Source organism: Esox lucius, chromosome 21, assembly GCF_011004845.1.
Source record: "Esox lucius isolate fEsoLuc1 chromosome 21, fEsoLuc1.pri, whole genome shotgun sequence".
In the NCBI taxonomy this organism is placed as follows: Eukaryota; Metazoa; Chordata; class Actinopteri; order Esociformes; family Esocidae; genus Esox; species Esox lucius.
Genome location: NC_047589.1, coordinates 9,679,790 through 9,706,778, shown reverse-complemented (window position 1 = coordinate 9,706,778; position 26,989 = coordinate 9,679,790). Strand labels below are relative to the sequence as shown.

General features: G+C 43.3%; 1 protein-coding gene across 6 annotated transcripts in view; it reads right to left on the bottom strand.

Moving 5' to 3' along the window:
* dlgap1b (discs, large (Drosophila) homolog-associated protein 1b) overlaps positions 1-26,989 on the bottom strand; it is a 134,682-nt gene that overhangs the window by 11,853 nt on the left and 95,840 nt on the right. For all 6 annotated transcript variants that reach the window (XR_002195861.3, XM_020041938.3, XM_013139533.4 and 3 more), the window contains one exon: positions 66-274. Coding sequence is in view for 5 of the 6 variants with exons in the window: in XM_020041938.3 (XP_019897497.2) it covers positions 66-274 (209 nt within the window). In the remaining variant the exon portion in view is untranslated. The remainder of the gene's footprint in view (positions 1-65; positions 275-26,989) is intronic.

Here is a 26,989-nt window from a genome sequence, read left to right as displayed (position 1 = left end):
CGTAATATCACATTCTGTTTTTACCAACATTCAGGATGTACTGTCCAGTCTCTTGTGTTATTTACCTTCATGCTGTCGATGCTCTCGGTGGAGTTGGAGAGGCCGGGTTGAGAGCTGCTCATGTGGGTCCGGGGGCCAGACCCCCCATCCATGTAGGTGTCCTGGGTCGACTCTGTGCTGCTCTGGGCCGTGATGGAGATGAAGGGTTTGGACGGGGTGGTGCGCGGGGGCACTGGCGGAGGCGTCTTCTTGTATGTGGTGATGCATGACGACACTGCATGGAGCGCAACAAGAAGGGGGGGTAACGAGTTAGAAAAACTACTGGAAAATGTGTCTGACGAACATCAGCAACCTGGTGCAAACGGTATATTAGTGATCGAGTCGTTCCCAGGGAGGTTACCTAGGTTAAAATGAGTTCAAATGTATGTACATTAGGGGGCATCTTTAACGAAAGCTTAGCTAAACTGCTAAAAGGATTTTTCCATTGGCTACTTGACCTACAGATCCAGTCTACTGTGGCTGAAAGCCGCTTTACATATCTACTGACGGACCTCATTTACATAATCAAAACAGATCAGTGTCTGTGTGTGTGTGTGCGCGTGTGTGTTTGTCTGAATCTGTGTGCATGTGTAAATTATGAACAAGAACAGTGTACTGTTTAATCCGGTAGGGTGTCACTGCAAACAAGCCCCAACACACCAATCAATGCTCAGACAAACAAGATCCCCAAACTGACTTGCACTAGCACATACACCAGTTCTGTCTCAATTGCTCTCTTTCTTTCTCTTTCATTGGGTTCAGCAATAGGTTGGCTGGTAAGCCTGTCATGGTGGCCCGTGAGTCCACAAAGAATACACGAAATGGCACATTCCTAATAAAGGAATGGGTGTCAACCATTCCAAAGCACCAAAAAATAACTTGACACCTAAAAACACACCACAGACCACAGAACAACATTACATAACACGAAAGAACTGAACGACGGAACACAACGGAACACAACGCAAACACAAAACACCGAAGCACCAAACAAGAAGCAACAAAACACAGGGAGAACCGAACACGACAGAACGAAACATGACATGGGTGAACTGAAAAAGACAGGATAAGAACGCAGTGGAACAAAACAAGGGGACGCGGCAGAGCATGAAGTGGCTGGACATAACTGCATCACGACTTAGATGCCCTCTCTGTCCCCATTAGAAACAGGTCACCGTCTGACTCCTGTTGACCCCCATCCCTGAAACTAGGACAGTGAGAGAATTTCCTGGATCCCTCTAATCCCTGAAAAAGACAAACATCCCCGAAGCGTACAGCAGAGCGGCATAATCCGGGCCCCTTGTGTGCCACACCCTGTGTGTGTTTGTGTATGTGTGTGTGTGTGTGTGTTTGTGCGCTGTGTCAAAAACCATTAGATTTGAGATTTCTGTGGGCCCTCCAATCTCTCTTGGCAGCTACAAAGCCTCACAACGGAGGTGAAAGAGCTGCCTGCCAACCTGACTGCCTGCTTGCCATTAAACCTTCCATCAAAACCCTGATTTGACGGCTGAATTCACTGCGACTACCGATGGTCTCTCAGAAGCATGCTTTGACTAGTTAGCCAAAGGAGGCTTAAACAGGAAAGATTGTATAGAAATGAGATCTATCGTAATTAAGATGGACAGTTGCTGAAGACAGTTACCAGATGTTTGCAAACTTCCCAGCCAACATCGATCATCCTAAGGACATCCAGGGAGACGAAGACTCAACTTTCTGACGTGGTGGGTACCTCCTGAGGTGCCCCACTTTTGTTTACAAGGGGTACTAGTTTCAGAAAAGAAGAAGAATGTATATATTTTTGAGAGAAATTTGTGTTTGTGACATCCTGTTAATTCTCTAATGAATTAGCACTCGGCCAATTTGGCATAGTCGGAAAATCCCTGGGGTGACGGGACGGGAAACCTATGATTGGTCCCCCCCAATATGTCACTGTAAAATAACTATGTAATTTCAATAACATTAATAATACGCAGTGAAAGCAATTGTGCTCAATATAAACACTTAATAGCGCGTTTTTATGTTTCAAAAGGTTGCGACCTCCCCACGCTATGCCTCACAATGGTTTGATCAACTGCCCCCCCCAGCCCTCAGCAGTGGCACATCAAGCAGGTACAGTGCATGTGTAGGAATCTGACAGAATCTCTCATTGGTGCCTGACTTTCAGTAAGTAGTTCAAACAAAGGATATGTTAGGCATTTCTTTACTTCTACCACTCAATACAATAAACACATTTATAACCGTCACCAGCCTGCATTAAATTACAGGTCACATTTTGCTAGCTAGCTACAGTATCATCCAACAGTGTTTGCAGCTGTTTGAAAATCTAGTCAATGAATTTGAGTCAACGAGAGAAGCTTGCAATGCAATGTCTTTACTGTTCCTTCAGTTGGCAAGGTGACAGTGTTTGTGTCTACCGTCTGAAAGGCACTCAATGCATGTAGTTGAATTTGCAGAGCTACAGTAGCGAGCAAACCGAAGGCGCAATCTAAAACAGTATTACTGTACAGCACTACTCCTGGTGTCCCCCTCAAGAATAGCTCTTGAGAAAATGTAATGTAATTATCCCCTCCGAAGTTGATATCCCCTGCAATTTGGTGACTTTTTATGAGTAAAAATGAGGGAGGTTCTACAAAGTACTTCAGTATAACACACTTTCAGTGTAGAATAACTTCTTTAATGTCATACAACCAAGGAAAAATGACGCCCCCCCCCCCCCCGTGAGAAAACATTCTAAAAATGTGACCCACTGATGTGATTCTTTGCAGATGACTCTATGGGACAGTGATTGACACATGGTGCTAATCTCTTCAAATGTTGCTCAGAACACACCACTGGGCCTGCTGGGGAGTATGAAAGCACACACACACACATACACACACACGCTGTACAAAAGAACACCCTATTTCCTTTGTAGTGCACGGCTATTGATTAATAGGACCAGTTCATTGAGGTCTGGTCAAAAGAATTTAACCAGAAGGAAACAGGATGCTATTTGAGACACTCCGACTGACTCAGATAGGAAGTCAAGGTCTTCGCCCAACCAGCCAAACAGCCAGCAGAAGTTAATGGGATTAAATGTCAGTCTTTTAGAAGTTCTACTGGCTGTCATCTCCGCAAACACACACACACACACACACACACACACACACAGTGGCCTATGAGCACACCCCTCCATTAAGAGGGAAATGAAACAAGAGACGACTCCATCTATCCGTCACAGCACTGCTTTGCCGTTGCCAGACAGCAGAGGTGAGGACTGGGCTTTGTATGCTGAGACAGGTTAAGTAAATACGCTAACGAAGCTGGAACCCGCACACGGGCACACGGGCACACGGACACACGGGCACACGGACACACGGGCACACGGACACACGGACACACGGGCACACGGGCACACGGGCACACGGGCACACGGACACACGGGCACACGGGCACACGGGCACACGGGCACACGGGCACACGGGCACACGGACACACGGGCACACGGGCACACGGACACACGGGCACACGGACACACGGGCACACGGGCACACGGGCACACGGGCACACGGGCACAATCACAGTCGTCACTGCGTGCTGGAACATTCAACCTTGAAGACAAACCATAGACTTCCTGGCTGACACGCCCTTTATCCATCTGAAACTATTGTCAGCCGTGACCTGGCCAACCCAGTGGGTGGTGTGTGTGTGAGCGCGCGCGCGCGTGTGTGTGTGTGTGTGTGTGTGTGTGTGTGTGCGTCCGTGTCCATGGCAGCACACGTGTTCTTTACAGTGAATAAACCCAGAGCTTTAAGATCTCATCATCCCCATCCTGCCAGTTGATCCCCTGCATGACACAACAAAACCTGAGACATATTCCACATGAAGGAGTTCTAGACCGATGTGACCGTCCATAAGACGCAATGCCATCACGGTTCTATGGGGGGAGGAATTACAGAACAAACCCAATTAGATGAATGTAGCCAAGTTTCCACAGCGGAGTTGGAGGAGTTAGCAGTAGTTTGATGTCTCGGCCAGCCGCGACAATGAGATGGTTCCTGGACCTCCCACGCGCTTCCACAAAAACGCATGGGCGTGCACGCATGCGCAGACGCGCATGCACGCATAACAGATGCGCACGCACACATAACAGACAGTCTCAAGGACAGAATGTTTGTCTGAAGGAACAGCGAGGGAGGAATGTGACACTGGGTTTCAAAGCTCCATTAGAAGGGAATTTTCCCTTAACCTAGACATGAGTCTTTTTAGCTTATATTCCACTCTTATAGCCTGGGTTCCAAACACTTTAGCTTACAATAAACTCCTGTAGCCTGGGTACCAGTCTATTTAGCTTACACTCCTATATCAATCAATCAATGAAATGTATTTATAAAGCCCTTTTTACAACAGCAGTTGTCACAAAGGGCTTTACAGAGACACCCGGCCTTAAACCCCAAAGGAGGAAACAACAGTAGCGTTGAAAAACTCCCTAAGAAGGCCGAAATTTAGGAAGAAACCTAGAGAGGACCCAGGCTCAGAGGGGTGACCAGTCCTCTCCTGGCTGTGCCGGGTGAGATATTAAGAGTCCAATTGGAATAATAAATACATTTCTCTGGGCTAAATCCAGAGTCTATTTGATTCTAGACTAGGTCAAAAGTATGACCAGGTGGACAAGGACAGGGACAGCAACGGGCCCCCCAAACCAGGTACTCCGCAGGTGTGGACCAGGACCTCATCTCCTCCTAAAATGTAAAACTGGAGGAGACTGAGAAAAAGTGCATTCCTCATATCCCCCAGCACAATAATATAGCAGCGTAACACCTTGTAACTGAGCCTGGGTTCCATTCTCTTTACCTTATATTCCATTCCTATAGCCTGGGTTCCAGTTTCTTTAGCTTACATTCCACTCCTTTAGGCTGGGTATCTATATAGTTTGCTTAAATGCCACTCCTATAGCCTAGGTAGCAGTCTTTTTAGCTTAATTTCCACTCCTTTCCCATAGCCTGAGTTCCTGTTTTTTGTAGTTTAAATTCCACTCCTATAGCCTGGATACTAGTTTCTTAAGCTTAAATTCCACACCTAGAGTGATACCCAGGCTATAGGGATGGAATGTTAGTTAAAGAATTATATGAATGTCTTCTGGCGTGTAAGAGGGGATTTTAACTGTACACTTTCTTAATTAAAGTGGTCCTTGGATGGACATTTCATTTCCACCCTTTCTTCAGGTGATGGCTGCTGCATGTATTGTCATTCCAAAGAAGATGGTTGAGGAGTTTGTGAATGACAAAAACTCTCTATGGGCCAAATCCCTCTTTGACAAATGCTTCAAAAACCCCATGCCGACAAGTTGTTCACTGCATGAACCCCTCCCCCTAGGCTAGATAGTATCAAAGACACCCCCCAACACACACCCCTTAACACAAAAAAGCCTCCATTCACTTCTTCATGCCCTGAGAGAACAAAAGCACAGAAGTACCTCTGGCTCCATTGATTGCAATTTCCCATTAGGAGGAGTACTTTAACCGTTTTCGGACTGTGTATTGTGCCCCATGTGTTCTTCAGAACGTGTGGTTTTTCAAACAGCTGGACAGTGTATTGCTATGAGGGGGTCGCATAAACAGGCAACTAACCACTTCTCACAACAGCGTTTGAGGCGGTTTAAGTCTAAACTACAAAGAGCTCTAGCGTTGGGCTATTAAGCTAACAGTGTGGGGCTCCCCCGCGTGGTGGCCGAGGGCATAGCCACTACCAGCACCGGCACCACCGTCATGCCAGCAGAAAGACAGGAAAGGGGGCGGGGAACCACTGACAGCTCAGTACAGCTGCACTGTGTTTGGGTGATGGCCCAGAGAACTGGTCTGGATCACCGAAAGACAGAGGGGTAAGGACAGGGAGGGAGAAACCAGAAGGGTGAGAAGGTGGGCCTCCGGAGCGTCAACCCCTCCCCCCTCCCTCTCTCCTCGCGACGCAGTCAGAGCTCCGTCTGCTCCGGCTCACACACCACGCCACCAGCTGGAGTCCTTTGTCATAGCGTTACCATGGAGACAAGCAACAACTCGCAGTTTGCTCCGAGGCTTGGGTTTATTGCGGCACAGCGGAGGGAAGCAGAGTTGAGCAGGCCCCTTGTGTCTGTTTACCTTCCGTCGTGTACATTACAGTGGCAGCACAGGCACCCAGATTAAAGTTAGCTAGCAACCCCGCTAGCAAATCTGAAACTAAAACAAACACTAACGGATACCACGAAATAATACAACCAGTGTCATGTTCCACGTGCCGAGCAAACCCACCGCGATTAAACCAACAAACTGCTACTGTATTACCATGGCTACGGTAGCACTTATCGTTAGCCTGTAGGCCAAGTCATGGCCTTGCCACTGTTTGCGAAGAAATGCTAACTCTACAAACCAGTTTTTCTTCAGATCCTGCTCAATACTTGCTATCTGGGACACTGTAATTTGATGACAACGACACAATACGAAAAGGTCACACATATGGCATTACACTAGTAACACAGTGCTTGTAAAGCACTGTAGTAAGTCCATTACAAGCTCCACTGAAGCCTAACTGGATATGTGATTAAGCAGGCCCTATCTGAAGTGAACTTAGACATAAGAACCGTAAATCTTAAACGCAAAAGTTTCATGTTACCGTGTGTGAACACTGAAGGCTTTCATGGTGGGGTGCTGTTACCTTTCTCTCTAAGCCTGCCTACACACACACAGACACACACACTTCCTCACACAGAGTTATTGTGTCTACGAGGGGGGTTGAGGGGTTTGGCATCTGGGGACCAGAAATCTCCCCCATGAACTCTGACCTTTGCGGGTAAGTAGCGGCGACTGACATGAAGGCTCTGGAATTCCTTCAGGTGACTCACAACAGAGCTCTGAGAACAACTCTTTGTGTGTCAACGTCTGTTGGCTAACTCTGTGAATGAATCAAAAACGATTTCTAAGATGTGTCCAACTCAGACAGTCTAGTGGCACCAAGCAGCCAAAACAACAATACACACACAATAGCATATTCCTTACAGTGGGGGGAAAAAACTGATCAGGACAAAACATTGCTTATTATGCTCCATGCAACCCGATAAAGGCAGTGGTTACAACTGACAACTGTATCTGACAGCTGCTCAGTGTTAGGGCCATAGAGATTTCAACCCAACTAACCCCCTGGAGCTTGTAAGAAGTTGAAATAGAAAACCCTACTTACCTGCGTTCCTGCTTTATGAGCCAGAGTTCTCATCTGTTCTATCAATCAGTGACAGTCTGAGGCTGTCTCACATCCTTAATGGCACCCTAATCTTTTTAATGTGCACTACTTTTGACCAGAACTTTACATTACACCTGGCCAAAGCAGTGCACTATATGAGGAATAGGGTGCTATTTTGTATGTGTGCTGGTAATACAAACTTGACCAGAGAGGAAATGTATTCAGTATATAAAATTCAAGTTACACAGGGTATCCTCATCTGTCAAGTCAGATGTCACGCACACCAAACAATACAACACATGCAATATGTCCTACACAGCCCCAAGCCGTGGTATACGATCAGATATAGAACATAATTGTCCAATCAGGATTTGGAGTTTAAACTTCCCAGAATATAATATAACATAACATATTTTCCAAACACTAAAATAGTTCTAAGTGAACTGAGAGAGAAATAATCTCAGGAGGTCTCAGAGTTAAGGAATATTAACGGTTTCTCATTAGGCCTGTCTGGAGGGCTTAGACTGGCCCTATTGTTCCACAGCACTCAAAAACCAGGACCTACCACTCACAAGGCCTTTCATACATGAAGCAACACATCACACAGTCCCAGCCCTAAAAGAAAGACATGTCCTCGGGCTGGAAAAAGAGAGAAGACGATATCTTTAGGGAGTGACTCAGGTGGGTAGGGAGGGGGAAAAAATGAAAAAGAGAGGGTGAAGAAAGAGTGACTCGATAGTTACTTATGAGAGAGAAAGAAAGGTCAGCAGGGACATGGAACAAAAAAAGCGAGAAAGTAAGAGAAAAAAAGAGGTTCAGTTGAGATATAGGTATAGGTTTGTCCGGACTTCTAGTTCAGTTCCTGTATTAACATTCCTGCTGTCACATGGGGCACAAAGGAACTCCACAGCTAGCCTCCTAATGCTAAAGCTAACACACCCACTCAATCTCACGCATGCTTTCACTCCGTTCATTTCCCATTCCCAGGCCCATGACACTGGCTTACGTTCAAAATGGCACCCTATTCCCTTCATAGTGTACTAGTTTTGACCATAAGAAGTAGAGCACTATATAGGGAATGGAGCTGAATTTGGGATTCAACCCATGAATCAGCCAACTCACTGAGAGAGAAGGCTATAGTGCTTGAATGTGGCAGCATAACTCTCTGGAGCAAGTCATAGACTGTTGGTGCGTTAATATAGGATGTTATAAACTGGGTAGTTTGGGTCCTGTATTTTGATTGGCTGATTTGGGTATGACTCAATTAAGTCGGTAGTAAAACCAGTCTCTTAACAGCAATCAGGCATTTTAGGGTTTGAGGTGGTATGTCTGACTGCACTTAGCCATAAAAATTATATTTTAATAAGTATTTTCTGAGGTAACTTATAGCCTAATTCAACATCTTTTGATCACTAAAATATATTGTTACAATCTAGCGAACCTTCCATTCCATATGCCCTGAATTTGGCCTTTAGAAATAAAATATATGATTCATCATTACTGTCACCATCCATCTACTTCCCATCAGGATTGATATAACTGTGATGTCTTCACAGGTGCAACGACATGAGTCATACATGCTATCATCTCACACAGACACGCGCGCAAATTCGCACTTCGGGCGGCTAAGCTAGTTAATGATTCCCCCTGTGTATGTCTGCGTTGAGATCTGGGTCAGCGATGTGACTTCCAGTCTGTGTGTGTGTGTGTGTGTGTGTGTGTACTGAATCACGCTTCTGCTGCTGCTAAGACACAAAGTGTACTAAGTGGATAATTCAGGACACTTAGACATCTGTGTGTGTTCTGACTATAAATACCCACAGCAGAATGGCCTTGTGTCACCCCCGGCCGACACACCCACACCCACACACAGATAAGCAAAAGGAGAAAGCATAACAAACTCCTCAACAGAACACAACATCCAGTCGTTCTAGTTCAGAACGATTGCCAGTATCAACAGGATCCCGCAGAGATCCACTGAGCTGACAGTCAGCCGTCCAATCAGTCAAGGAGACAATGCCACTGTCGTGTCGTTACATGAAGGATCACCCCTCAGTGCAGATAAACATATTAACACACCAATGCTGTGGTATGTGGTCAAAAGTTCAGCCCTTTCTGGCAACCCATTTTTTATTTCTTCTACAAAGGGAATTAATAAAACATTAACTTTCTTTTTTCGGAGGTGCCCTAAAGACAATTAAAGAGAAACAAAAATATACATTGTGCTTAGAAGAAAATGAATAACTAGCCACATTCAGGGTTTCATTCCCACTTTTCCAACTGCAGTTTGTTCTTGTAGGGATCTTGGAAAGTTGTAAAATGTCAGTGTGTGTAGAGAGTATTATTTCATGGTTTAGAGGCTTACATTCCTTTCTCCCAACTTGACGTTCTTTGTCCTGACCACTCGCTCATGGAGGGACGCCGCTGATCCAATCCCCAGCCAGTTGCCACAGCCCCAAACGACACCCTTAGTCCCTACGTAGTGCAGGCCCCGGTAAGCACAGAACCCGGCGGGGAACACAAATGCAGACGGAGGCATGCTAAAGCACTCTGGTCCCAGAACCAAACGTCACATCGGGGGCGGCGGGGGGAGGGGGGGGGGGAGAGGGAACTATGAGAGACACAGGGCTAGAGCGAGAATCTGCGCGGCCACACTGACGCAGAACTCTCTTTGTGCTCTCCGGTTATGACCCCTGACCCATGGCATCCTGTCGGAGGGAAGTAGGAAAGGCGAGAGGGCAAGCCATTGCGTGTGCGTGTTTGTATAGAATTAACATAGAAGAGCACGTGTGTCGGCGGCCTCACCAATGACACGAGAGTTAAACATATGTCTGCCACCTCCACGTGTGTGTGTGTGTGAACGTCTGTGTGTTTTAACTTCCCTCTAATGTGAGTGTGTGTTCTCAACAATCGCGTGTTTACATCCCGGCCGACAGTCTAAAGGGGACAATGGCTCACTGACATTCCTGTGCTCCTGCTAAGAGGGCTCGTTTGTCTCCTGCATTCCATCCCCATTCAGGGTCCACCTCTCACGCCTCCTGGGCAGAGTAAACCACCCGGCACTCTTTTCAGGGTTAGGGGAAAGAGAGGGAAAAGAGGAGGAACGAGGGGGTCTTCACTCAGGAGGGAAGAGTCTCCCCTGCCCTCCCCCATTCGTTGGGATGCCTGGCTAGTGAAGCAGCAAAGTAGAAAAGAAAGACGCAAAGGAGAAGGATTAGGATTTAGGAATTCTGAAGGATTCCCATTGGCTACCACCAAAAGCCGCAGCTACTTTTCCTGGGGTCCACGCATTAAATGAAATTACATAATATGAAATGATACACAATAAACAGGTACAGAGGAAAGACAGAAGCACCTACATTTAGGAAACACATGGCGATCCCGTGCTGTACTGAGGTGAAAAACACAAGACACCAAAATGAAGAATAGTAGGAAAAGGATGGAAAAAAATGTAGATGAAGGGAGGCTTGGTTTTAATGAGTGGGTTTAGATGGCTTCTCCCCTCAGTCGACACACACACACACACACACACATATTATCCCTGCCCTGTATCGGAGGCTGAGCTTTCACAAAGCAGTCCTGTAATTAAGATTAGGGCCTGCCCTCCCACAGTATAACTAAACCACTCATTTCCATCTACCATGGAGAAAAAACGACACAGATTCATTTCTAGGCCTAGGCCCTCAAGTATCTACTTTTCTGCTGATAATAGGAGGAGGGAGGGGTTGAGAGAGAGAGAGAGAGTAGAGCCCAGCCCAGGCCTGCAGTCTCTCCGGAAGGATCCGAAGGGAAGCCAAAGGGATGAGCTCTATAACCTCCACTCAACACACAGGAAATCCTGCAGGGGCTTTGGCTCTGTGATGCCAAAATACTGCGAGGAGATGAGTGGGAAGATAAGAGTTCAGAAACGAGCTACCTGACAGCCAAGACTAACCGAGACAACCACCCAAGGCACCAGGAGGACAAATGGTCCGTACGGAAAAAAATGCATGACATTTGTCTGTGAATGTATTCAGAATACATACATTTGTTAGGAAACAGATTGTTTGGCTTTCTTTTTTTAAATATTTGACATTTTCAAATGTTTACATGACATTTCTATGAAAGAACTGCAACCAATGTCAGACGACAGTCGAACAGTTTCAATATGGAGTAGGACGTTGAAAGAGAGTTTGTGGTTTGGCTGAGGATAGCAGTGCAGTGGGCTGGGTGGGACTCCATTGGTGTCCTGTATTTTCTCTTCACAGACGCCGGATCCATGCAATCCAGTCATCACTGTGTACTTTGTGTGTGTGTGTGGGTGTGTGTGTGCGTGGCTGTGTGTGTGCGTGGCTGTGTGTATTTGTGCCACGGGAAATCATTTTGATTTCTAACTCAAAACAAGTTACATCCTAAAATAAAAGGCTAATTGTGTGCGTCTATGTGAGGGATGCGGCACACATCTGCATGTCCGTGCGTGCGTGTTTTTGTGTGCGGTAGTGAATGGGGGTGGTCTAGCACGGCAACGTGTGCGTGCTCTGTCAGCAGCAGTGACTTTGACATGCTCCTGTCATCTCCTCCCTGGGTCTCAAAGGTCCCACCCACTCGGTCTCCCTCACTCTCTCTGTTGTTCACCAAGAAAGGGAGGGGAGGGGTGATTTACATTCACTACTCTCCACTTCCTGTGCCAAGAGAGGTCCAAATGCCTCTCCCTCTCTGAGTAGGCAAAATCAAAGCATTCCAAACACAAACACAGGCACACACCACACACAAAGAGATGCTGTTAAGTCGTAAGTAAATAGAAACACCTTAAAGCCACAGAGCTGCATGGATGTCCCTGAGGAAAAAAACTCTTTGAGTGGTCCTCAGGCAAGGGTAACACTGTAATTTCTTTTAGAATACAAAATACATGCCATTTAGCATAGACTTTTGTCCAAAAGTAACTTAAAGACATTACGTAAAGGTGTACCTGGGGAATCGAACCCAAAATACTGGAGTAGCAAGCTCTATCAAATAAACCATCACGACCCTGTTTGATGTTTCTGAATATAAATCAGAAGGTACCGGTGATTTGACGCCACCTCCTGGCGAAACTCAAATAAAAAGATTGCTTAAACCTGACAATTAGATTCAGTTCAGAGATCTGAATATCGAACAAACGTTTGATTAAAAATGTGGTTCTGAAATGCAACTCGTGAAGATGACTGTTGACTGGGATGTTTCTAATGTCTGAATATCAAAGAGAGATTTCCCATCAGGCCATCAGAGGGACAGTGCAAGTTCCCACTGGCTTGCATTCTCAGACAGTCGTGAGAGGGCAGAAGTAATTGCTGAGTGTTTGACACACGAGCATGAGTGCGATTTATCGCTCCCATTGCAGGATTAGACATAGCCAAATCACAGTTTACCCATAAAGAGCAGGAGCTTCGGTAGAATCCCACAGCTGCAATGAAAAAAGCCAAACACACACACACACAGACACATACACACACACACAGATGGAGACGTCTAAAGGCTTAGACAGAGAAAGAGGAGAAAGAAATAGGAGCGATAAGAGGTGTTCCCACATGCCCCTGGGACAAACCCAGTCCTAGTTTCCTGTCAGAAACGCCTCTAGACACCGTCAAAGATAAAGGTATGACAGCTTTACGCAGCCGTTCTCGTCTTTGTGCGAGACTGTTAGAAATAGTGAAAGGTGGCCAATACAACGGCGAGCAGAGCCGCGGGACGTTTAATTTACGTCCGTGTTTGAATGATGCCACGTAGATGGATCTCACATAGCTTTGATCCAGTGACAGGTATGTTTCATGAGCGGGAAGTGCATACCCGCCTTCTGCCACCGGTAAAACTCTGACTTAACTGCCCCTTTAATTAGCCTAGCCCAACTAACAGGAAGCACAGAGGAGGTACTGTAGATAGGTAGGTGTGTGTGACGGTTGCTAGCGGTGGTGGTTACACCAGGCAGAGGCACAAGGGCTGCGGTCGAAACGGCGCCCTAAAAGCTGTGTAGCGCACTACTTTTGACCCCGGTCCTCTGGAGGATATAGGGATTAGGATGTCGCTTGGAACATAGACTTGATTAATGAGGCTGCGAGAGGCATTCCTGAAACGGCTCATTATTGGCTAGCCACTTGATCCCCGTGTTTTCTTCTGTCTTCCTCTGTCTCTCGCTCTTCCTGTCTTCTCCTTTGTCTTCCTCTCTTTCACACCCGCGAGCAATCAGACAACCACACACGCACACACACAATCATTAAGGGATGCGAGCAAGGACACACACATTTTAAAGCAGGAACACACATAACCCCCCCCTACACACACTTTTACAATGATGCACAGCCCACCAGCAGCACCTCAGTGTTTCAGTATAACAAGATAGTGTGCCCCCTCTAGTGGTGAAACATTACAACAACATAAAAAGTACAGCAAAAGGTCAATTTCCTAATTCCTATCTGAGTTCAATATTCATATTATTTATTCATGTATTTGTTTATTTAGGTAGGGACTGCATCCCTGCGATTCAGCTCTTAGGTGTCAGTGCTACACACCGTTTTAATTCACTAAACCTATATACTTTCCATCCCCTATGTCACGCACGTGTGAATTTGGAAAAGTGTTTACATCCCAGTTTGTCTGAGACACTTCATACACACAATAGCAATGTATCACCATAAACAGTGCTTTACAGTGTGTCAGCACAATATATACAGTATTTATCATACAAGTCAGTGAGCCGTGCGGTCGTAAATTAAGACGGATTACACTGAAGCACCGCATAACTGCGAACGCCCCATTAGAGTTTGCCTGTGACATAAAAAAGGCTGCAGTTGAATAAAAACTTCCAAAACGGGTTATATAATTCCTCAGAATTTCCGACATTCAATCCCCCCGAAAGAAGCAAACCATGAATTACATTATTTTACACAGCTTTGATGTAGATGTGTCTGAAATGACACTCTATTTCCTCTAGAGGTCACTACTTCAGACAGGCCTTGGTTAAAAAAACGACACATACTTTATAGGGAATAGAGTGACTCCAATAAGTAGTTCCCTAGGCTTCTTAAAACAAGTGAGGATGCCAATGTTAATTTAATCACAGAATGATTTCTAATGGCTCAGATAAGGGGCCTATCACCACTCGCACACAACGAACCTTCAATGGCAGCTGATGGCACACACATTATTGACTTAGGAGCTCACCAAGCACTCAATGTAGCTTCAAATATATAACAGCTGTTAAATGAGACATGTAATATTCTTTGGAAGAATCAGCTGTTGTATAGTTTAAGAGCTTGTATTCACAGTGTCTCTGTGCAGTATGGCTGATCTAGCATCAGGTCTGGAAGGCCATAAAGGATGATTCAGTTAATTTCAGGTTTTTTGGTATTTTTGGTTTCAGGTAGAACTTGTTCTTGTTTAAGACTCTTTAAGATTCTTAATAGAACCTGGGTTCTAACAGAAAAGTGTTCCCCTGCAGGCACGGCTGAAGAACCCTTATGAAACCCTTTCCTTGGAGAGTGTAGATCAGCATTCGTACTCTGAGAACCTTGGTGAATACCGGCTCGGTGCTTTCTCCCAACCTCTCTCACCATCTCCCTACTGCTCAGTGACTAAGGCTTTATCGCGATATGGCTTGAAAATGGATCTGTCTATCCTGTAAATGGGAGGAAAAGGGACAAGCTGTTAGAGGTCATTAGGATGCAGTATAGCCGCAGTGCATTAACATATGCAGCCAGGAGTTGGACCTGATGAGACCAGGGTCCTTCCACTCTGGTCCCAAAAAACTGTTTTGTTTCTCATAAAGAAATGTTTGAAAACATCTGGAATTTCAGTCTTCCTTTCTTGACTGAGTTGAAAAAACAGTTGACCCCAACTCCACTATGTATGTCAACTCCCTCAAGCCTGGATTGTTATCGTGGGTGGCTAGACAGGCAGAGTTCGACTGACACAGGCTAGTCCATTAGACCCCAGGGACCACTGGGACTGGGTGGACAGAGATAAGCTCTGTACACAAGAAAACCCGGCTGAGAGGAAATCAATAAGACGTGAAGCTGACTGATGCACCTATTAATGCTATAGCAAACTCAGGAGATCGCTAACATAAGATGTAGGTTAATAATGCAGTAAAATATGACTGGAGTTAAAAATGCTGACATTTGTAGCTAAAGTCAGTGTTAATGTGTAGAGTAGCGGCCACATACGTTAAGACTGTTCAGGGGGAGGTATGAGAGACAGAAAGGTCAGAGATGCATTTTCTCCTGCACCACGCAGATAAACTGGAAATGTTCTTCAAAGAAATTCAAAGCAAAAACAACAATTATGAAAGGAAAAGGGAGAAAATCCCATATCTATTGGGAAAAAAACCTGTTATGCCATTTTAACAGCACGGAAAGTAGCTTCCTAACACCTGCAGGTACAGTCAATGGAATAACTAACCAGGACAATAACATAATTATCGCCATTCTTTCTTTGTACTTTCTTTGTCCTGTAAATTCGAATTACTCATTCAATAGTATTATTTTTGGTTGTATTATCTTGAATAATGATTTATATGACGTCTATATGCTTGCTTTGGCAATGTACTGTATGTGTTACAAATTCCAAAGCCAATGAAGCATTACGAATGTAATTAAATTAAGTGAGAAAGAGAGAGACACAGAGACAAAGAAAGATAATTCTAATTAAAAGGTGTTTAGGTGTCTGAACGCCAACCTAAACACCTCACCATTCAGCATTATATAAACAGAGAGGGAGATAAAGAGAAAGAAACGGGATACAGTGTGCTTTGAGAATGTCAACAAATGTTGACAGTGCTATTAACACTTTAAGATATCATTTGAATTAAATGAGAGAGAAATGGGACAAAGAGAAGAGTGAATGGAGAGAGTGAGGGTTATTTCAGAGAGTTCATGTCCACTCCACCCAGAGGAAGTCAGCCAAGGCAAAACACATTACTCTCCATGGTGACTGATGGACCAAAGCAGGCAGGCCAGAGTGTCTGGATATACTCCACTACAAGACCCTCCATTCACACAGATAGACAAATGACAGCTCACTGCTTCCATATATCAAGACCTTAGTAAAACCCCACACTAGAGCAGCCTCACTTCTACCACACATAGCATTTTCTATACAGGATCTGCAATCCTTAAAACCATCTGTCAACTGTCACAGCACTAAACTGACTGTAGATAATAGTAACATTAATACTGTTTTCACCAGACATATTAGTATTTGTTTCTTTAGCAGGCTGTACATAAGCCACTACACAGTCAAGAGCCTAGCAATAGAAGTGTTGCTTACCTCTAATTCACTGATAATTTGATGCAGGGTCTATACGGTCAATCTTCACCCAGTGTACAGGCTCTACCCATCAGTCTAACATCTATTCGTAAAAGCCAGAACGTGAACTATTAAATGGAGAACTAGTAAACTATTAACTCTTAGGCCTAACATGTAAGTAATTTAGCAGACACTCCTATCCAGAGTTTTTATAGTTTTTCCATAGTGCACCCGCATGAAAATCAAACTACACAGTACAGTATAGTTCCAACACTCAGGGAGCACTGCTCATGCTTGTCGATAATGGCAGATAGGACCACTCAACTTGTCGATAATGGCAGATAGGACCACTCAACTTGTCGATAATGGCAGCTAGGACCACTCAACTTGGCGATAATGTCTAATACAATCTCCATTTCAGTTGGCGATGACGGTGGATATGATCGTTTCACTTCTTGGTAACGGTCAATAACACCTTTGACTTAGCCATAATGGCACATTTTAACATTTGACTTGGCCATGACGGCAGATTTGAGGCTGATTAAATTCAACCAGTTTAAAAATTGATTGGGTGGCCATAAGCCTGCTCTGGTACCCATGAGAGTCTGGGGTTTCTAGAACATGCTCCACTTCTTCCTAAACCAGCAGGTTGAGTCAGCCCGGGTAAGGTATGTAACAAGATGATGACCCAGATTTATGGAGCTGGGTGTGGACGGAGGGGTGTCGGTCCGTCCCGAAATAGAGAAAGGGAGTGGGTTAGGGGGTAGCATAACTGGCATTGCTGCCTTGACTAAGCCAAATGTAAAATGGCACCCTATTAAGTGCTTTACTTTTTTATTTTCCACATTGTAGAATAATAGAGAAAATATCTAAACTATGAAATAACACATATGGAATCATGTAGTAACCCAAAAAGTTTTAAACAGATCTAAATAAGTTTACAGTTAGGTCCGGAAATACCTGTACAGTGACAAGTTTTGTTATTTTGGCTGTTTACCAAAGGATATTTAAGTTAGAGTTAAATAATGAATATGGGCCTAATTGGAGGGTACCCAGCTTTAATATGAGGGTACTCAAATCCAAATTGGAGGAAGGGTTTAGGAATTACAGCTCTTTAATATGTAATTGGACAATTGACTCAAAAGCTGTTTCATGGCCCACAGGTGTGGGCTATTCATTTGTTATTTTTTTCATCAATTAAGGAGGTAAAAGGTCTGGACTTGATTCCAGGTGTGGCATTCGCATTTGGAAGCAGTTGCTATGAACCCACAACATGCGGTCAAAGGAGCTCTCAATGCAAGTGAAACAGGCCATCCTTAGGCTGCCGAAGAAATATAAATCCATCAGAGAGATAGTAGGAGTGGCCAAATAAACAGTGTGGTACATTCTGAGAAAAAAACACTGTTGAGCTCTGCTACACAAAAGGCCTGGATGTCCATGGAAGACAACAGTGGTGGATGATTGTAGGATTCTTTCCATGGTAAAGAAAAACCCCTTCACAACATCTAGCCAAGTGAAGGACACTCTCCAGGAGGTAGGCATATCATTATCCAAGTCTACCATAAAGAGAAGACTTCACAAGAGGAAATACAGAAGGTTCACCACAAGGTGCAAACCATAAGACTCAAGAATAGAAAGGCCAGATTAGACTTTGCCAAAAAACATCTAAAAAAGCCAAACCAGATGGACAGATGAAACTAAGATCAACCTGTACCAGAATGATTGGCAGAACATGTATGGAGAAGGCTTGGAACTGCTCATGATCTGAAGTATGATCTGAACCACATCATCTGTAAAACACAGTGGAGGCAATGTGATGGCATAGACATGCATGGCTTCCAATGACACTGGGTCACAAGAGTTTATTGATGATGTGACAGAAGTAGCCGGATTAATTCTGAAGTGTATTGGGATATATTGTCTGCTCAGATTCAGCCAAATTCAGCAAAGTTTATTGGACGGCGCTTCACTTTACAAATGGACAATGACCCAAAACATACTGCAAAAGTACCCCAGGAGGTTTTTAAAGCAAAAAAATGGAATTTTCTGCAATGGCCGAGTCAATCACCTGATCGCAACCCAATCAAGTATTAATTTCATTACAAATAATTACAAATCTATTGTGGTTGCGTACAGAGCCAAAATTATGAAAATTGTGTCTGTGTCAATATATTTCCGGACCTAACTGTACCATTTTAGATGCTTCAAAGTAGCGAACCTTTGACTAAATGACAACTTTGCACACTTTGCATTTTCTCAACCAGCTTCATCAGGCAGTCACATTGAATACATTTCAATTAACAAGTGTGCCTTGTTAAAAGTTAATTTGTGGAATTTATTTTTTTCTTTAATGTGTTTGAGCTGTCAGTTGTGTTGTGACAAGGTAGGGTTGGTATACCGAAGACCATCATTATGTCTGTAGTGTAGCAGTCCATATTATGGCAGCTCAAAGAGAAATGACAGTCCATCATTACTTTAAGACATGAAGTCAGATGAACTGCTTTTCCAACAGTCTTGAAAGAGTTCCCACATATGCTGAGCACTTGTTGGTTGCTTTTCCTTCATTCTGCGGTCCAACTCATCCCAAACCATCTCAAGTCATCTGATGTTGAGGTTGGGTGATTGTGGAGGCTAGGTCATCTGATGCAGCATTATCACTCTCCTTCAAACATCCCTTACACAGCCTGGTTGTGTGTTTGGGGTCATTGTCCTGTTGAAAAGTCCAACTAAACGCAACTAAACGCAAACTAGATGGGATGGTGTATCTCTGCAGAATGCTGTGTACCTTGAATTCTAAATAAATCACAGACACTGTCACCAGCAAAACACCCCCACATCATCACACCTCCTCCTCCGTGCTTCATGGTGGGAACCAGGCATAAGTCTCCCAAATACATGACAGTGGGAAGAATAAATCTCAAATTTGTACTCATCAGACCAACGGACTGATTTGCACCGGTCCAATGTCCATTTCTTGTGATTCTTGGCCCAAGCAAGTCTCTTCTTGTTATTGGTGTCCTTCAGTAGTGGTTTCTTTGCAGCAATTCGACCATGAAGGCCTGATTCATGCTTTCACATCTGAACAGTTGATGAGATGTAATGTATCGTTTACTTGAACTCTGAAGCATTTATTTGAGCTGCAGTCTGAGGTGCAGTTATTAGCTGATGTTTGAAGCTGGTAACTCTAATGAACTTATCCTCCACTGCACAGGTAACTGTGTGTTCCTTTCCTGTGACGGTCCTCAGAGCCAGTGTCAGCATAGCACTTGATGGTTTTTGTGATGGTACTTCAAGGTTCTTGACATTTTTTATACTGACTGATCTTCATGTTTTGAAGTAAGGATGGACTGTCAGTTCTCTTTGCTTATGTGAGCTGTTTTTACCATAATATGGACTACTACAGTACAGACCTAAAGATAGTTTTCTGTATACCAACCTTACCTTGTCATAACATAACTGATTGGCTCAAACGCAACACAACTAATTAACGTTTAACACGGCAAACCTGTTCATTGAAATGCATTCCAGGTGACTACCTCATCAAGCTGAGTAAGAGAATGCAAAGAGTGTTCAAAGCTATCATCAAGGCCAAGAGTGGCTTCCTTGAAGAATCTACAATATGGAATGTATTTTCATCTGTTTAACACTTAATATGGTTGCTACATGATTCCATGTTTCATTTCATAGTTTTGATACCTTCACCTTTATTCCAAAATGTGGAAAATATTAAAACTAAAGACTAAAGTAAAAAGTAAATAAATACCCTTGAACGAGTAGATATGCCCAAACTTTTGAATGGTGGTGTATATGGTCAATAGGATCGGCCCCCTCAACCCATCATTCAGCAGATTTTTGCATCACTTTGATGCAGCATCATCAATAATGGCTGATCAGATTGTTTCAGGAAGAGTACAATATGCAAAATATCGCATTACTAATGTACTCATGCATGTACTACCAATATAATCACCCACCTAATTTGCTATCATCATCATCATCATCACCTATCCCACCTTACTTCCCCTGCCAATGATGCTGGCTAGCTGACCTAATGATCCCCTCCCCTTGCGACCATCATCAATATCCAGACATGAAGTTCTCGCTGTGTTTATGCAATTGCAGGGCTTTTCTGTGACCTCCGTTTACATAGTTCCGTATGGGAAATGGCTGAAATTATGCCAATATTGTACCGTGTGATGTACACCTGTTAGTGAACATCAAAGTTAAGTCACTAAAATAGACTGGGAGCTGGAAACTGTTTAAAATAACTAGGCAGACCGGAATAGCTGTGCACTCTTACTAAGGAGAAATAGCGTGAAAGTTTATATTTAGTCTAATTCGTAGATTGTAGCATTGCACATACGTGAATAACCCAGGCTTAATTGTGAACGTAAATGTAAAATTACTCTTCAATTCACAAAGCAATTCAAGTTTGATAAAACTGTAACGGTATACCTGATAATGATTTCGTTTTATTTTTTGATTATTGATAAACAGTTTCCCTGTCAATGGTCTTTCGTGTATTACTGTCCACAGTATACAATCAACATTATTCGGATAAACAGGCATATAATTTCATAAGTAAAGTCCTTTGTTATGCTTCTCTCGTCAAGCATGAGTAAGCAGTAAGACGGAGGGATGGGCACGGGGCCGCCTCGCGGCTGGCACTTCTACACAAACTAAACGAAGCAGAAGAAACACAACTCATTCATAGGAAGAAGAAAAAAAGCCCGCTATTACTTACAAAGGCGTATCCAATAGTCACACATACGGAACAAGTTACAGAAATACGGTAAAAGGAAAGGAAAAGGCATCCGAAATAGTGCTTTTAGCTCTTTAAATCGTGAATTTCTCTGATTTGTTGACGGTGCGGCTCGCCTCTCGCTCGTAGACGATTTTAGGATGGGCGCGCAGCAGTGAGCAGTGCCAACGCTGCTCCCCTCTGCCCTCCTCGCTGACTCACAGTGAAATATGCAAGTGGGAGTGGGACAGAAGCCGGACGCAGCATCAACAAACGGATTTGCCAACAAGCGAGTGATTTTGCGAATCTATTTTCCCACCTCAAATGTAGCCTGCACAACGACAATAGTTTATGAATTTCATAGGCTACAATCCAAGAATGATATTGGCAAATATGGGATTTAATCGGTATATATTTATATATATTTTTTTTTAATTTCACAAGTAACTTGTGTGTATTGTTTTTAAAAAAGCAATACACACAATAAGATTCCTTGCAGGCCGAATAGGCAACCATCTACCACCATCCTATAATATTCTAAAATCTTACCAAATCTGCCCCCTTGTGACAGAGAAGGTTAACAACAATATCACTGAGCAAGTGTGGTGATAAGACAGTAACTGGTATGTCGTGTAAAAATCAATCAGGTTGAGTAAGATCTATCCAGCGTGAAGGCAAATCTGTCTGAAATAACTTACTTTTTAAAAACCCTCCTGAGATGACACTCAACATTAAACATGTCTGTCATCAACATAATGCACACATGTTTTAATTCTAAAGGAGTCCCTTTTACAAGAAAAAAAACTCCCATTTGGCATTTGAGAATCCTAAAGGAGTTTGTGATGTCTCAACAGAACTAATAACATATTTGGTTTTCCAAAAGCATTGACCCTCATACTCAAAGAGCTGAACTAGCAGATGGCCTATCCACAGTAACTGACAACAGCACCGCACAGCCCATACCGAGAGATGTCCTTTCAATGTCACCAAAACAGAAGCTGCCTTCATTAAACCTTTCGTGTATCACCATTGCAATGAGTTTTGAATGAGTTTAGTAGTGTGTTTTCAATATGTCCTTCCTGCCTGCAGCAAACCTTCGGCCCCACTACAGCTGCACTGCCGAGTGAAGTGAAGCAATGTGTCATTCATGGGTTGAATCCCAAAAAGCGCCCTATCCCCTACAAAGGAAATAGGCAGTCAATTCATGAAACAGAGATGTTGGCACCATCAGCACCATCTCAATGTGTCAAACTGCTATGTTACACCAAGCCTCTGGGGGCAGTGTTGACCAGCCTTGACCTCAAATACCCATTCTTCCATCAATAGGTCTTACACATGACTCAGAATAAAATTCACTCCAAAAGGATTGTTTGAGGTTTAAAAGCCTAGGTCACTGTTCATCAGGATACAATATAGATTAGAATATATTTGATTCTACTTAATTACCCATCCAGAATGAACATTTTTCTTTGGCACCACCACACAAAGACAACATCAGTTCCTCATAAAATCCAACCTTATCATTCAGTTCAAACCTAAGACTATAAACACATTGGACAAAACAATCCTTACATTCATTTAAGACTTATAGGACATAAATATATTGATTCACAGCCAACCACTACCCTAGCCTGGATTGATAAAAACTAAATAAATATTAAGACGCATTTCTTCCTGTGTTGGCATCGCACATCTTTTCAAAGGCATTCTAGACAGAAAGAACAATGTGTTGTTAGCAGAGTGGTGCTCACACAGACAGGACATGCAGGACACATGCATGCCAGCAAATGTAGACTGGTATTGGCATCTAGAACTACTGGCTCTATCCATTTTTTTTGTAAACAAAAAATCATCTAGTTTCTTTCAAGAAAACAAACGTTGTCTGGTTAAATACATCTAACATTCTCTCACTGAGCCAGCATAGGAGAATAACGTGGTGTCCCAAACAGCACTCTACGGTAGACTACCTTTTACCACTAAAAAGGGGGTGTCATTTGGGATTCAACCTAAGCTCGTTTGTCACAATATCAGAACAACATCTGCAACAGAGGTTGCTGGGAGGGCGAGAGATGAATATGAACAGTGAGAGATGGAATTAGTCAACTAAATAGGAGAGAGTGAGGTAGAGAGAAAACAGAGAAAGTGAGGAAGGAGAGAGGTTTAGGGTGCACTTGCCAACCAAATCAAAAACGTCCCAGCCAAATAATGCATGCCGAGCTAATAAAAAATCCCCACATGAGCTGTTAGATTTCTAGATTACACACATACTTAAGAGAAAGCCTTCCTAAACCTTCCATAACAAAGCCCTTGTGGACCGTGGGATAAACCTAGACAAAGCCTGGTTTCCGGGCTCCATTTGCAAACCCGAACAGAACCCATAGAGCCCTACCTACCTGGATACATCTCTCAGGAAGAAGTTGAACAGCTACTCATGAACCAACCACAATTAAAATTCATTAATTAAAACATTTATGAACTATGACTAAATTAATTAGCATAATTTGTTTAGTAGTCGGGGTGGGGAGGGGTTGCAGTTCGGTGGGCTGGGGATCGCATCGCAGCTTTTTGCGGATGATGTGGTCCTGATGGCATCATCGTTCTGTGACCTTCAGCACTCACTGGACCGTTTGGGATGAGGATTAGCACCTCTAAATCTGAGGCCATGGTTCTCAGCAGGAAACCGATGGAGTGCCTCCTCCGGGTAGGGAATGAGGCGTTACCCCAAGTAAAGGAGTTCAAGTATCTCAGGGTCTTGTTCGCGAGTGAGGGGACAATGGAGAGGGAGATTGGCCGGAGAATCGGAGCAGCGGGGGCGGTATTGCATTACCGCACCGTAGTGACGAAAAGAGAGCTGAGCCGGAAGGCAAAGCTCTCGATATACCGGTCAATATTCGTTTCTACCCTCACCTATGGTCATGAAGGCTGGGTCATGACCGAAACAACAAGATCGCGAGTACAAGCGGCTGAAATGGGTTTTCTCAGAAGGGTGGCTGGCTTCTCCCTTAGCGATAGTGTGAGAAGCTCAGCCATCCGTGAGGAACTTGGAGTAGAGCCGCTGCTCCTTTGCGTCGAAAGGAGCCAGTTGAGGTGGTTCGGGCATCTGGTAAGGATAGCCCCAGGACGTCTCCCTAGGGAGGTGTTCCAGGCACGTCCAGCTGGGAGGAGACCTCGGGGTATCCCCAGGACTAGGTGGAGAGATTATATTTCAACACTGGCCTGGGAACGCCTCGGGATCCCCCAGTCAGAGCTGGCAAATGTGGCTCTGGAAAGGGAAGTTTGGGATCCCCTGCTGGAGCTGCTGCCCCCGCGACCCGATACCGGATAAGCGGATGAAGATGAGAGAGTGAGACAGCATTAATTAACTGCAAAATTCAAAATGTTTGATTATTGTAGAACATCCTGCCTGGTTAATGACTTATAGGTTCTAGACTGGAATCTGCCTCCAAATCACAATGTCTGTCCCTGCACATAGTGTGGATATGTTTTCAATACATTAGTCTTAATGTATCCATCGTAACCATTTAAAGTTACCTGGTGTGATTTATTTATTTTTTTTAGCAATAAATGTAATTAAGGTAGCCTAGCAGTTAGGCACGTGACCAGTAATTGACAGGCGGTTAGACTGAGTCCTTGAGCCGGCAATATGGAACATCTGTTGTGCAAGGCAGTCAACCCCAATTACTCCTAGGGTGTTGCTGTAAATTAGAACATGTTCTCAGTCACATTATATGGTTAAATATAATTGGTGGGCCTACCTAACCAATCTTTTTCATGACAATGTTGACGGTAGGTTATTAATATTATTTTGGGGAAGTATATAAAGTAACCCTTTTGGTTCCAGGAAAAAAACCCAGCTTGGTATCAGGTAGAACCTAATTTAGTTCTAGGTAGGACCATTTTTACTGTTCTACCTGGAAACAGAAATGGTTCCCATTTGTGTGCATGACAATAAAGCTTAATTTGGCAGTGAGCAATACATTTTGACAGAACCAACAGTCTTATAGAGGAATAGGCCTAGAAATTGTTCAAATATAGATATCTACACCCATGGATGTAATCATGTGCAGACTCAACTTTATTAAAGCTTGTTACAGTTATGGTTAATAAAAGTTGGAACATTTAAAGTAATCTGAAGTCAGGATATCCTGAAAGTTGTTTTGGTGCCTCTAGTTCGACAGTTACTGTTTGTATACATCTTCAGAGAAAATTTTCTCACCTTTTTATATTTAGTGTAGTTTTCGACTAAAATATCTTAAAGTTTTAGTAAAATTTGTGTCATTTGAATAATGATTTATTCTAGTGATTGTCAAAACATTGAGACATTTAAGTTAACACAATGCCCTCACATTTTAATCAAATCAAATGAATGTATTGCCTCATTAACAAAGCCTACAGAAAACATACAATATAACTTAAGGGAATGAAATGAAAATCCGCTACCTGCCAAGTGCAGGGGAAGTTAGCTATGGATGGAAAAATGTGTCAGTCTTACTAGCCTCTTCGATGGATAGCCAACGAGCATACGGGAACAACAATTGTTTTATTGCAAAAAGATCCTGACAAATCTACTAAGACAATTAATAACTATTTTGACAGTCGTTCTCTTAAGTCATCTCCATGCCAGGCTTGATTTGATCATGTAAGATTCGACAGAAGAAAGCTGTTGAACAACAGTGGGCTACACATATTTTCAATTTACCTGATGGAACTATGAGCACAGGTCAGTGGTGTAAGCCTCACTGTTACACAGCTTCTTATTGCCACAGAGAATAAATAGAACAGCTTCACTCAAAAATGTGTCTGTAGTCACGTAATGCATCTAATTCCACAGATTTGCCAGCATTTTATGTAATTAAATAATACCAAAAAAGCTGATCGCACTGAAAAGCTCCCTCTCTTTCCAAAAACCTCTGGTCTGACTAATGTCAGTCAACACTTTAGTCACAGAAATAATATTGTCTTGTTTCAGTCAACCAAATTGTAAAAAAAATATATATTTAGTTACGGTCGTATTTTTTGCCACTGAAAAATATTTTAGTCACTATATGTGTTGACAAAATTAACACTGCGAAGAGTAATACACTCTCTGAGAGATATATCCAGTAGGTGGCAGTATAGAAAAAAACAATACACCCCTGAGAGACGAACATCCAAATAACTCCAGTATAGATTCGGCTTTGTGTTTTTGGTTATTGTCCTGATGAAAGGGGAATTCCTCTCCTAGTGTCTTGAGTAAAGTAAACTCAAAGACTTCCACAGCTATCATTGCCATGTACTGACTGACTAAATTCAACACTTGCAAAATTAAAGATGATAAAAGTTTTACAGGAAGTTAGGATTATTTTGATCATGTTAGGATATTTGATCAATGTTTTGATTTCTCTAGCTTGAACAGTACAAGAGTTACTGTTTAACTACTTCCTGAGAGATGTATCCAGTAGGTGGCAGTATACCAATCCGAGAAGGACGTCCGCAAGAGGAAAGGCTGCAGCTAGATGGTATTGACTTGCTTTGGCAATGCAAACAAATGTTCCTATATACACCACCGTTCTAAAGTTTGGGTTAACTTAGAAATGTATTTTTCGAAAGAAAATAAAAAAAAATCACCATCAGAATATATTGTAGACATTATTAATGTTGTAAATGACTATTTTAGCTAGACATTTTTTATGTTGTGTTCAATGGCACACAGTGCATTGCTTTCCAATGGCACACAGAGTGGACAGCAATATAGGAAAAAAGTATTATGGATGAAATTTG